Raw genomic sequence first — 13,651 nt, 5'->3', positions numbered from 1 at the left:
TTTCCTAGGAATGTGTCAATCACGCTGTAATTAACAGTTATTTCAGGAAATATAGAAGAATAGCTTTATGTTTGTTGAATTTCTTAATACTGTGACCTACCAGTATTACTTATAGTTTTAAAGGAGTAACTTCAATATATCTGACGGTTCAGATAAATGATATGGACTCAAATTAGTTAGGGGTACTAACCACTAGACCAATGAGACGGCTCATCATCGTCGGCGTACCCCTGACTGCGAATCCATGGGTCCCGGGTTCGATCCCCGGCTGAGACGAACATCGATGTGATGAGCATTTGGTGTTGTGCTTAGATCTTGGGTGTTTAAATATGTATTTATATGTCTATCTATCTATAATATGTATGTGTATCCGTTGCCTAGTACCCACAACACAAGCTTCACCAGCTTAACATGGGACTAGGTCAATTGGTGTGAATTGTCAAAAAAAAAAAAACGAAATTCTGAATATATAAGATTTCCTTAACCTTATAACTTTACTTTACTTCATTTCGAACGGTTCATACGAGTTTTATTTAATTTAATGTCTAAAATCTTGTTTGTTTAATTGACTTGTACCCGCTTTTTACGCACTTTAATGTATGAGGAAAAGGCTTACCTCACTCTCTGTCCAATCGATAAGACTGGACTTCTCTTCCAGCAGATTCTCTGAACTCCTCTTCTCGTCCTCTCCGTCCCCCTCGTCCTTGAACACCTTGACCTCATCAGTGGAGCCCAGATCGTCACCGCCCGAGGACGCAGCCGAGCTCGAGTGCGCATGCGGCATTTTCAAGATCCCGGCACCCAAACTCCCATTATCCCTCGACTATCTGTCATCCATGACCAATTAACGCACTATTGTCACTATAAGTCTTCGGTTTATCAGTGAAAACTTTTTCGTTCACGGGATAATCTGCAAAGAAGAGAGTCAATTTAATGTCATAAATAAGCATATAAAAGACGTGGGTTGGCCATCGGCATAAAAAAGAGCAGTTCCTAGTTAGGTCTACTAGACTAGACTATCGGTCTATACATCCCTTATGCACTGAGACAAGCAGAAGATAGAGCTGTGTGGAAGCAGCAAGTCGACGTATCGGTAAGGGCGTCTTGATCACTAGAACAAGCATATAAAAGACGTGGGTTGGCCATCGGCATAAAAGAGAGCAGTTCCTTAGATCTACTAGACTAGACTATCGGTCTAAACATCCCTGAGACAAGCAGAAGATAGAGCTGTGTCGAAGCAGCAAGTCGACGTATCGGTTTGGGCTTTCCAAGACGACGAAGCTACGACCTTCAAAAAGACTAAGCAGAATAAGCTTATATAGATCAGTGTTGGACTAGTGGCTTCAACATGCGACTCTCACACCTGAGGTCGTAGGTTCGATCCCCGGCTGTGCACCAATGGACTTTATTTCTATGTGCGCATTTAACATTTGCTAGAACGGTGAAGGAAAACATCGTGAGGAATCCGACTTGCCTTAAACACGACGACGGCGTGTGTCAGGCACTGGAGGCTGATCACCTACTTGCCTATTAGATTTAAAAATGATCATGAAACAGATTCAGAAATCTGAGGCCAAGACCTAAAGAGGTAGCGCCACTGATTTATTTATTTTACTAACAGCTTATATACAAGCTCATAATATCAGATACCTCGAGAGATCACCATTAAATTGGTGGTAAATAATTAATAACTAGAATGTATATTTAACGCGATTCGTCCAGCATTGTGGCATATTTTAGGTCAAGTGGGCTGTCAAGTATCGTTCAAGTCCCTTGGCTCGCGGCCAAGCGCTCAGAAACCCTTAGAAATAAAATAACATATTGACAGTGAATAATTTATGTAAACACTGTATGGATGGACGAATGACTACACTTAACGAAGGGAAGACAAATTCCAATGTTATAATTTTGATTATTAAATGCGTCCACTATAGAATCATTAAACATTTCATTATTAATGTTGAAGACATTAAAACTTCGCTCCATACTGTTATGGTGTGTTGAAAGTATGCATTATGCGCACGCGTTACAATGCAACATGTTATGCGCCCATAGTGGTATCACAAAAGCATTATAATTTACTAATTCATATGTATTTATATACTTTGTTATGAGTAAAAACAGAACCTATATATATATGTATATATGAAAAAACCCCTAAGTGATAAGGGGTGTCCACCCCAAAAGAATGTTTTTTTTTATATTTTAGACAACATTTTTTGTTTAAAAATACATACAACCCATTATTTCCATTTACCCTCTACGATCAACCCCTTTTTATTTGTTAGTTAAGAACTTATAACTTGAACTCTGAGGTTTGCATAGACAAAAATCACAGATAAACCTAAAAAGTTTTCATTCCGGAAAACCGAACAGTCTCTGGGGTAGCATAGCTAAATGTTCCATGTTGGTATGTACTAAAAAGGTAGGCTAAGCATTAAGGAAAACCGAAGTTCGCGGGGGCAGTAGGTAGGATACTCGTATAACGTGTAAAATACAATAATCACTTCTGGCGTTAAAAAGCATGACTAATATTACAGAGATCCGAGATTTTTATCTTTTTAAATAAATTACTTATCTCATAATAGTTTAGATAACAGTTGGTTATGTAAAGTTCCGTTTGTTTGTTTGTTAATGACTTAACCAAGTTACGGTTCATGGGTTGCCGCTATCTAAAAAAGTGTTGAGGCCACTCTAAAGGGGTCGCTCTAAGCACCAGACAGACTAACAAATATGTTATACACTCAAAACTTCTATATCTAGTAAAATAGTATTGATAATAGCACCCTATACAGGCCCGACAAAAGACAGCGATGGTCGTTCAATTGTTATTGGTCAACAGAATCTTTAGTCCATCAAAATCAATCGAATCTAATCCCAATAAGGTTAATTAATTATATAAATAATAAGGGTAAACAGTTAATGGATAATTACGTTAAGAGTATTTTAATGAAGCATTTTTGACAGATTAAAACAAGTTTCATTATCACATTTTTGCAATTATCCAAGTTGAATTTAACATTTTAAGATTTTAATGACTTGTTTCATAGTCTGTATGACTGACAACTGTAAATCACGCGGAATCTTTATATTTTTACGTGGTTAAAGGTGTTTTAATCCAGTAAAAAAGTAAAAGATCCAGGAAGATTTCCACGTTTACACAGCGTCGACTAAATTAAAACAAATTTCGAAAGTTTAGCTGTTTTTTTAAGTTCAAAATTCGCATCATGTCATTCTTGGTGCCAAACTAACAATGAACTAATAACAAAGTTTAATGACCGAGAAATTAATTAGCTTTTCTCACACAAAATTTTCACAGAATTATCGTTATAATTACTATAATAAATAATACCCATTTAGGTAAATAGATGAGAATAGGGATGTTAATTAAAAAAATTAATGACACAAAGAACCGATTCGCAACAGTTCACGATAACGAAAATGATAAAATAGTTTTTGGGTTCTTGATAATATTAATTAAAGATTAAAACCGATCTATAAAAACCTATGGAATGTAACTGAGAGCAATAGGATGGAATTACAAGTCAAGAGAATTCAAATTAGGAATCAAATGATTTTGTTATTTGTGGTATGGCAAAAATTCTTTATAAAAGTAGTTAAAATTTGAATTTAGAACATTTAAAAATGAAAATGTTCGCAACATGTAATTTTTCAGAATTTCACGCAACTTTTTAAACTTTTAAGCAAGTTATTACCAGTCGCCTATGAGTTTGTGCCACTATGAAAGACCAGGAAATTATTAAGAGCCCTAATATATGCTAGGACGTAGCAATTCATTCACATTAGCAACGCAAAATGTCATACCTGTATAATGATGTATGTAGATGGAGGACTAGGTGTGAATATTGAATCGTTCACGCTGTATATTAACTATAAACCTCATGTTCAGGGGTTACCAACTGTTTAAAATATTCAAGAGAAAGAAATAAAAACCTAAAAATTGGGATTTTTAATTGGCGCGTTCATTATCTACACGGATTTAATAACATTTTACAAAATACATCTTTAGCATCGAAAAATCTTCAGCAACTTCTGATATAAAAAAGTACATTAATTGCATAAGGAAATGATCATGGAACGCTTAATATTTTTTTTTTGTTTGTATCTATTTTACAACAACGTTTTACTTAAAAAGACTATAGTGTTTAAGAAAATATATTCTTTCAATAAAACAACTATGTAACTAACTTTTAATAACTACTTCCCAATTTACTTCAAAACTCTCAACACTCAACACTCGGACTACATAAATATTATATAAGGTCTTTTGACCGTATACAAAAACAATTCGAATGTTTCATAAATATCTCTTGTAATAGGATAACGCTAGAAATTTGCTGCGGCCGTATTCTCAAAACCGCGTTCAACTATTTCACGTACATAACTATACGTACACATCTAATTATATGACGAGGATATAATATTTTAAATATATAATACAAGAATTATTGTATAATAAGAAGTAACTACCTAGTAATAATAAAAAGAAGAAAAATTAATTAAAAGAAAATTTAAACAAATTTAAAAAGTTTGGTCCCTTTGGCATTTCCTAACTGTATTGCGATACTATAATAATTATATGTATATTTAATACAAGAATAATGAAAGTATACATAGTAGTTTTATAAAACATATTTGTTACACGTCCCTGTGTCCAAAGTGGTTCTTAACACATTTAGGTAAAATGGGATGGTCTTAGACCATGTATGCAAAAGGAAAAGGGATAGTTAGCCTCACACGAATAATAAACATGCCTTATAATTCAATTAAACATTTGGTCTTGAATAAAATGACTGTCTAGTCTTGTTTAACCGTCATGGCGGATATCGTTGGAGCGAGAGTATAGCGATCATACGCGAATAACACAGGTATCACTTTATGGCTGTCTTTACGATTCACTATGTGAAACTATGCGTTATACGTTGAATGCTTTTCTTTATTGAATTTAACAAGTATACATTTCCGTTAAACAGCACATTTTATGGAAGATTCCGCAAGCAACAAGTAGTAACTTTTTGTCGCCACTAACCATTAGGGGTGTCTTGTTCTTTTATTAAATACTTGAACTGTGTAATACAATGTTATTTTGTAAGATAAAAATACATTTTCTATCGCAATAATGTCCGTTTATAAAAAGCTGTGGTTTTTAGTTATTGTTAAAAGTGAATTTGTATTCGCTGTGTCGCCGATATTTGACTCGCAGTTTTTGTAATCTGCATTTTTGTATTGATATATAATATTTTGTTGCTATCGATAAAATTATTTTCGTTATTTTAGGTTTTGTGAAGGCGTTTATCGTAATTTCATTTTATTACTTGTGTAAAGTGTCGACTGATTTTGAATTTGGAATAAGAACATTTAGTTTTAACACAGATTAACAAAGAGGCTAAATATTTGCAATACAAATGTTGCCATATTTGCTTTGCTGTTGTTACTTCAATATTGGTGGGAGAAAGTATTTGTATCCTGACATTTGTAAAATATTGACCCTCCACGTCGATTAAACGAAGAGAAACCTAATTAAAAAACTTTATTAAAAAGCAAATTATACTACATTAGTGGCTATCATAACTTGTTTGTTATATTATTCAACGGTTCGTTACATTTTATGGACTCTAAGAAACTCGTATTTAACATTAAGTGGGGTACGTAAGATGTTTTTTACATAATTATCACAATAGTTTTCCTCTTTAAACATAATACGTAAAAAATGTATAAATAATATAAAAACTTGTTAGTAATTTGTAGCTTGTATAGTTGAAATACTTTGAAGTATTCAAATGTCAAAACACACGTATGTTAGAATGCCTATTTCGCATACTCGTAATTTTAAAATGGTTTTATAACTTTGTAATGAAATAAATATAACAAGATAAAAAATTATTTTTATTAATCTAGAACTGTCATTCTTATTTGAGAAAACTTTTAAACAAGTATTTTCGTCAAACTACGATTTCAAAAGCTAACCACCTGTATCTATTTAAGTTTATAGCTACCACAACTGTAACAAAGATTCCAATTTGTCTTCTTACTTTGTAAGGACGTCCGCTCAGCATGGCTGTTTAAATGCAAATGAGTTAGAACTTACATAAGGCTGTAGAACACTTTCAATATTTAAGTAGGTAGACACTGTTTTTATAATAAATAGTGAAATGTAGAGTAATATCATGAAACTACACTGTAGGCAACGGTATAAACCACGAAATACATTTAATATAGAAAAAAATAAGAATAACATTATTTCCATATTTTAAAAAGTAGGTAGGTACTATAGTTTTGAATTAACTTTAAAGGATTAGAATAATCGAACAAGTAGTCGAGTTGTCGTATCATGCGTCTGCGAATCGAATAAAAAGTCGAGTTAACATTATCTGTAACTACCCACATGTTCCGTACAGACGAGTCGCTTTTTGCATAATTATCTCGATTGCTTGCGACGTAATTGAATTTTCTGTAATGCGCCTCAAGTGTTCTCGAGAAAGACGCTTATTGTAAAATAGGATTATCTTATAAGTATTACTTTCGACTCTAGTAGTTAAGGCGACAAGAATTAACATCTAATCTGAGGTCTTACTTTGTTTTTTGATGACATATAACTTATAATTAAATCTTTGAAATTAAAACAACGTGTAATTTCATCATATCGAGGCATTTAATAATTAAAAAATCCCTATAGTAGTTTAAAATATATCAGGTTATTTCAAATAATGAGTCTAAGCGTGGATTTTGCAGAAATTTTGAAGATCATAAAACTAATGGCAGGAAGCTGCGCTTGCGTCTCGTAAAACTTAACGGCACATTTGTCTTAGCACATTGCACATTGTGCGGGCTGACTTCTCATTATCCTAGCACAAATTTTTATCTCGGGCTTTACATTGTCTCAAGTAATAACCCCGAACACAAGTAATAGGAACCGCGTTCAGCAATTTGTATAAATAATCAAATAAATATCTTTCTATATGCACATCTGAACTAATATTTTTAATAGCGATTTAAATTTCAATATTTGCGTTCCACATTACTTCAATCGCTACATAAGCGGATAAACTTCATCGAAATTGGGTTTCGTGATGACGACGTAAATATCGGAACCAGCATTTTATTACAGAGTGCAAACTCCAGCCAATTACTAGAATTCGGTATGGGTTATAGAGAATCAAGTCGAAGCCACTGGATTGATTATCTGTGCAAAACTATTCGTAAATTAGTATTTTATTCTAAACGACGTAGAACGACATCCTCTCATACAGTTTTTTAATACAAATATTCCATCTCTTTCATTTCGGAGCTAAATGATAAAGACGCGAAATACAAATGTATTTACATCTAAACCTTATTGCTTTGAAATACAGCCGTCATTCCCGAGCCTTACAAATAAGTAATGTATTATTTATGTATTAATGTTTTACACTTGTACCGGATAATGAAGACAGACAAGCAGAAGAATCAATGAAAGTATAATTAGTTTGAGAAAAACAGCTTCCATTTTTGGTTATGGCATAGATGTCGCTGCGGGTAATGCATCATTTTGACGTATGTCTCTATCAGAGAGAATTATGAATCATAACCTGATATGTATAGAAAGGGTCTGATCGAAGAAACATTAGTACAGTGTAGTTAAACTTTGTAATAAATATATTTTATGAAAGAAAATATTTTAAATATTAATAACGATTATTACTGGAGAGGTCGAATTATTTTTTTCAAAATACACAAAATTTACGCGAGCTAAGCTAGTAATTTAAAAAGTACTTACCGTTATACCTATTTTTCACTATAAAACAAGACACTGATATACGAAAAAAATATGAATAATATCAAAAAAAATCTTAAATAATTTAGCGTCAAAATATGAAAGAAATTCTGTGTGTCTGTGTATTCTGTGTTCAAGCTATCCAATGACTAATGAACAAAATTAGTAAAAAACAACTAAAATTGATTTATAATGGACACACAAAATTAACTTTTTAATAAATCTAACTAATTATGTTATGGGTATAACGACAGTTTAATGTATCAATAAACAACTCAATTATAAAAACTGTACTTTGTTCGACGTTTTAGATAAAAATATTGAATTTCTATTCGTTAAGAGAAGTCTAGAAAAAAATACTGGAATTTTAGTGCATTTAATGGGTGTATGGGAAATCTTTTTTTCTCTATTTATAGGATTTCGCAGAACAATTACATAGATATGATCCAATATTTCTAGCACAATTAATTCCTAAAATAAAACGAGAGGAAACCGGATGAGAATCAAAAAATTATAAGGTACAGAAGACAATCTACCTTATAAAGAAAATCTATAAAACAGTTACAGAAATGTGGAATGCTAATATTGTGGATATTTAAACTCGACATTCTGTTTTAGTAAAAACTTTTAAGTTTTGGTGCCAAATAAAATTCTCTCGACATCTACCTGCTCCTAACGGATCTCAGTCTTTTGTTTATTAAAATATTTCTTAGAATTTCATAAAATATTGTACATCTATTTTGCCTAAAAGACAAAGACGATTTATTTAACAATTACCGGTTATCTATGGTCCTCTGTTGTTTAAAGTCCCGTAACCCAATTGGGTTTAAATAATTTTAGCGGCAAATAGGTCTATAAAGGTCGAAACGAATGTTTCAGGAATCGAACACTGAATAAAAAATTTAATTATCAAAACACGTCTTTTTAAAATACGAAATATTCTGCTACAATAAAATAATCTCCATTTAATTAAAGTTTTACATTTTAAAGTCTTTTATAAATAAATTTAAAACTAAATCGTTAAGTGAACAAAAACGGAATCAATGGTCAAATGTAATTAAGTTCGTGTTTCGGTCAAGTTTTTAACCGCGTATCAATAACCGGTTGACTGCTTATTATATTTCAACTTAAAAAGTAATGGACACATTTCTGTGTCTGTTTTTCTGATAGCCAGTATCTTGATTAGAATGGTGGGAATTTGGTAATTGTAATATGAAATTTCGCTGATAAAATATGGTTTTATTATAATTGTTTCATTAATTGTATATCATAAATATACATAAACCTTTATAAGTTAACATTTTATAACGTGTAAACACACATTTAAAGCATACAGGACACTTATTTATAAGGAAGTTGGTAAAAGCCATAAAGGAGAAAATACACTATTTTCACTTTATGACTTTTCTTTAGAGACAAGAATACTTTTTCTGGAGTAAAAAAAATTGACAGTAATTCAACCTGTGGTTGAGTTACAATGAATAAACCAGGTGTTGGCCAACCGAGCCACGGAGGCGGTTTATAACAATATTAGTATACGAAATTAAATTATTCACTTTCATGTCAAAAAACAAAGGTCGCATTCGCAAAACGCCATCTGTTTAAAACGACAATCTAAATTAAACTGTTATCCCATAGCATAGGGTTTTAAATTAATAATGGCCCGTTTTTATACAGTTTTGATATTCTAGGAATAACTCAAAAAACGGCAGCTATTTTTAACGTAGTGTTGTATGAATAAATACATCATATTAATAACACATTTTTATATCATATTTGAAAGCTGTATTTGTATCTATGATCAAATTTATTTACCTTTGGAAATATTTTTAGTCTATAGATTTATAGATCTGTGTAAAAAGAGTTCTATACTCTTTTATTTACAAGACTAATTTTATAAAGACGCTATACATGTTAAATTTGTCAGTTGCCATATTAATTTCTTTCCCCTTCATCAAAAAAGGAAAGTATCTCCTTGACTATCAACCATATCCGCAAATGCCATAAATACACCGGACTCTAATAATAAGAGTTATCTCTAATACCAGATATTCAGACCTATAACAGATCATAGGCAACTAAGCAACTCAGATACTGAGGTCACTACCCGTCGGCGGGAAAAAGCATGCCTGTGTGCAAAGAGTGAAAATCAAAGACAAGTTCTGTCTTTAAGCCCAAGGTCTGTCAAATCCGATAAGTATTTGACAATTTAGTCTGCGTAAAAAGTATTGAGTTTTGACAGACGACAATATGATTATTTTTCATAAGATTCTTGGCCATAGGAAGTAACGAGTAGAAACTAACTACGATAATCTATAATTTAAAGTGATATTTCGTATTGTATATTTAATATGCCTCTATTCTAACCGTTATATTTTTAACTTGACTTGTTAAATATATGTATTAATTAAATATTTCTCAAATGGAAGTAAATATTAACTTATGTCTTTATTTGAAAAAATATTTTCTCATCTATCTATATATCTATATTCGGGGAAATAAAGACAATATTATAATATATTGTATTTGGGCTAAAAAGAGTTAAAAAATGTCACGACAGATAATAAAACATGTTTGTAATTGATTTATAATCTCGATAATCCCTGATTAACTTTATCTAATCCAAAAGTTGATTTTGTATTATATAGATTAGCAATATCTTGTAACACGAAATTAAATACCAAAAAATACGAACAAATTTAATTATTGACCGGTATTTAATAAAAAGGTTTATATATATAATATATAGGTAATATAAACCTTTTTATTCAACTTATATTTAAAAAAAAATTATTATTGTTTGTGTGACCAATCCGCTTAATTCACTGAAGTAACTATTTTTTATACAACATTCAAGATATTTGTCTTGTTTTTCATGCGCAAACTTCCTTCTTTATCTTATATATCACTTTCAAAGCAAATATAGACTGGTAATAGTGAAAATCTTTTACACAATTACACAGAGCCAGATAAAACAGTGAAATATAATTATTTACTTTCAATATATAGAATGATATCATTTGAATACAATCCACGCATTGAACTCATAAATACTAAAATCCATAACCATTTAGAATTCCGAAAATGTCCTAAGATCATGTAAGAAATATATTATTATGGTCGTGTCAACGTGTTTGTTTTGCCAATCGCTTATATTTTTATGAATACAATATTTTAAAAGGTTATTCTTAAGTGTGTATTTTTGTATCGTTTGCTCCAATTTATCTGGGCCTGTCGTTTCCATTAAGGAGCTAAAGACCATAGCTAGGCGTGATTTACCTTAAATACCTTGATTCAAGGAGGAAATTTAGGCTTAATTTAATCAAAACTAAAAAATATCTACATAATATGTACTGTAAGAAATACAACCATTACTTTAAAAAGTGGTTTAGTTGAATTTTAGAAGAAATGAACATTGGTATGTGATTTAACAAGCGATATATATCTTAAATCGCCAATTATTAATAATATATTAAGTTTATTAATTATCAGATGTAGTTTTGAATTAAACCCATTTGTTCAAAATCTATCTAATTACACCGATTTTACTATAGCACTGTTCTGTCTCCTTTTATCGTGATATAAATATAATTCGACAGAAAGAGATGAGAGAGTACATTCCTGCAAACAATTCAATTACACTGTTATTTTATAATTGAGGGTTTGTTTCTTAGTATTGTATCGTATACATAAAAGGGTTTCATATTCTTCAAACCATGTAAAGATTGACGACAAAATCTAATACAAATAGTAGTTATGAGTTAACCTGGCACGTCACAGTAATTCCGTATGCTGCGTGTGCGCAGAGAACAACACGAACACATTAAAATTCCCAACTCTCGCGAGGGTTCTCAGCGTGGCCGCACGCGTTTTAAACTAGCTGCAACCCGCGACTCCTTTGTCTTAATATTTCATCGATGGTCAGGGGTTGTAGACAAAAGAAGTTTGCGGCAGGTGTGACCATAGACATCATTTTAAAGCCACGTGACCATTTACATAAAAATAAACTGGCGAGCTTTTAGGCCGTCGCAAAAAAATTGTCCTGCTCAAATTATTATTTGAATCTTTAAAAGGAGCAAAGTGCGTAACAATTTGTTTACAAACTTAAGAAAGAGATTTACATGACGTTAGATTTTTGCCTATAAAATATAGTCTATCAATGTTATTTCAGCTTTAGGCAACGTATAGAAATAATACTTTTAGGCGAGACTTCGACAGACCTTAATACTCTATTCCTTAAATTAATATATACAATAATAGAAATTAAAAAACTACTAGTACCGTTGGAACTAATTCATCATATTAGGTTAAAGCGTTTAAAAATACACGTTTATTGAACAACGATTGTATCTTATCATTGTCAGGTTGATATTAGCGTTACATAAATGTTATCTATACATATATATCTATGATACAGAGTTTTCCGAATTGTTGTTTTATATAATTACATAAATAATTTATGTTTGCACTTTAAAACAGATTGATTTAATCGGTAGGGAACTTGGGAGAAATCGGAATGTGGGTAGACAACTTTGAAAGGAAAAAAGTTAGAGTCTATGACCCATTGTATATGTATCAAATAAAGCTAACATAACGGATTCTTTTCTTGTAATTTATATGGGATTAAATGGCTTGTTATATTGTGAAGACGAATTATTTAATATTGCGAACATTGAAAACCTAAGGATTATTAATTTTACAGTAATTTTTATTCTTTTAGTATACAATTTTCTTTTTATAAACCAAATTAGGTTCAATATCGTGGTATAAATAAATGTATGACATTTTTTATAGAACAGAGCAAATGGGCAGATTCATCCCACATTAAGTGATAGCGCCGAGCTCGGACACTCACGACAACTATTCAAGTACTAATCAAGTATATTTATAACATAAAGCCAAAACTATAACTTTTAAACCAATTCGTAGAAAATGTAAAAGTAATTTAAACAAAAACGGCATTCAATCATCATCCAGTATTACAAATATCATCCAGATAGAATGAAACTAAGGAATTTTTTTAAAAGCGTAAATAAACATACGTGAATAAAAACCTAAAACTATACGGATTTAAATATCCAAAAATTCCAAATGAATCGATCCTAACAAGAACCATAAAAAGAAAAAGAATTTTTGAATTATATTTTTTCCTCACAAAAGAATGGAGGCGTTATAAATAATGCACTTTTAGGAGTCCGGTTCCAGAAATGTGTGGGCAAGGATTTCTCGCCATTTTGAAAATTTTTATGTTAATCTTGAGTTTTTGTCGCAACTCAACAATGGACTTTATAGGTCCCCTTAAAATTATTGCAGTTGACAGTTTTGAAGAATACAGATTAAATAAATGATTAAACAAATTTGTTGATATGTCAGTTTCCTTTTTAGATTATTTTCAATGATTATTTGAAATCAATATTAAAAATAAAGAATTGATGTTATTTTTAAATCAGCCTTAAACTAGCGATTGAGACTCGCATTCTTTTACATTTATAATTTTAATAGAAATATCGCGATGTTTAAAATAAAAGTTGTAGAATTTTAAAAATAAAACCTTGCATAATATATCAACTTGAAACTATATATATACATATGTTAAAATATATATATAGTTTCAATTTTTGAAAATGTTTAATATGTAGGAGTTAAGCGCGCATTAGAATACAAATTTAAAACATTTTTCAAATACGCAATTTTATAATACCCTGTGTATAACAATAAAAAGTCAATATTAAATAGAAAGCCCCAAGTTTTATAATCTAGATTCTTTATCTTCAACTAACATGATATTAATAATAAAAATAAAGTTGTAAGTTAAGGACATCTCCAGTTTTTACAAAGCAGGTGCAAAATAACACATTTGTTATTTTATTTAATCGT

General features: G+C 30.9%; 1 protein-coding gene across 8 annotated transcripts in view; it reads right to left on the bottom strand.

The window, feature by feature from the left end:
* LOC125057040 (protein pangolin, isoforms A/H/I/S) overlaps window positions 1-13,651 on the bottom strand; it is a 124,218-nt gene that overhangs the window by 108,563 nt on the left and 2,004 nt on the right. For all 8 annotated transcript variants that reach the window (XR_007118159.1, XR_007118161.1, XR_007118160.1 and 5 more), the window contains exon 2: window positions 617-910. Coding sequence is in view for 5 of the 8 variants with exons in the window: in XM_047660466.1 (XP_047516422.1) it covers window positions 617-784 (168 nt within the window). In the remaining 3 variants the exon portion in view is untranslated. The remainder of the gene's footprint in view (window positions 1-616; window positions 911-13,651) is intronic.

Source organism: Pieris napi, chromosome 16, assembly GCF_905475465.1.
Source record: "Pieris napi chromosome 16, ilPieNapi1.2, whole genome shotgun sequence".
NCBI lineage: Eukaryota > Metazoa > Arthropoda > Insecta > Lepidoptera > Pieridae > Pieris > Pieris napi.
The sequence above is the reverse complement of the archived record's forward strand: the minus strand, read 5'-3'. Positions and strand labels throughout refer to the sequence as shown.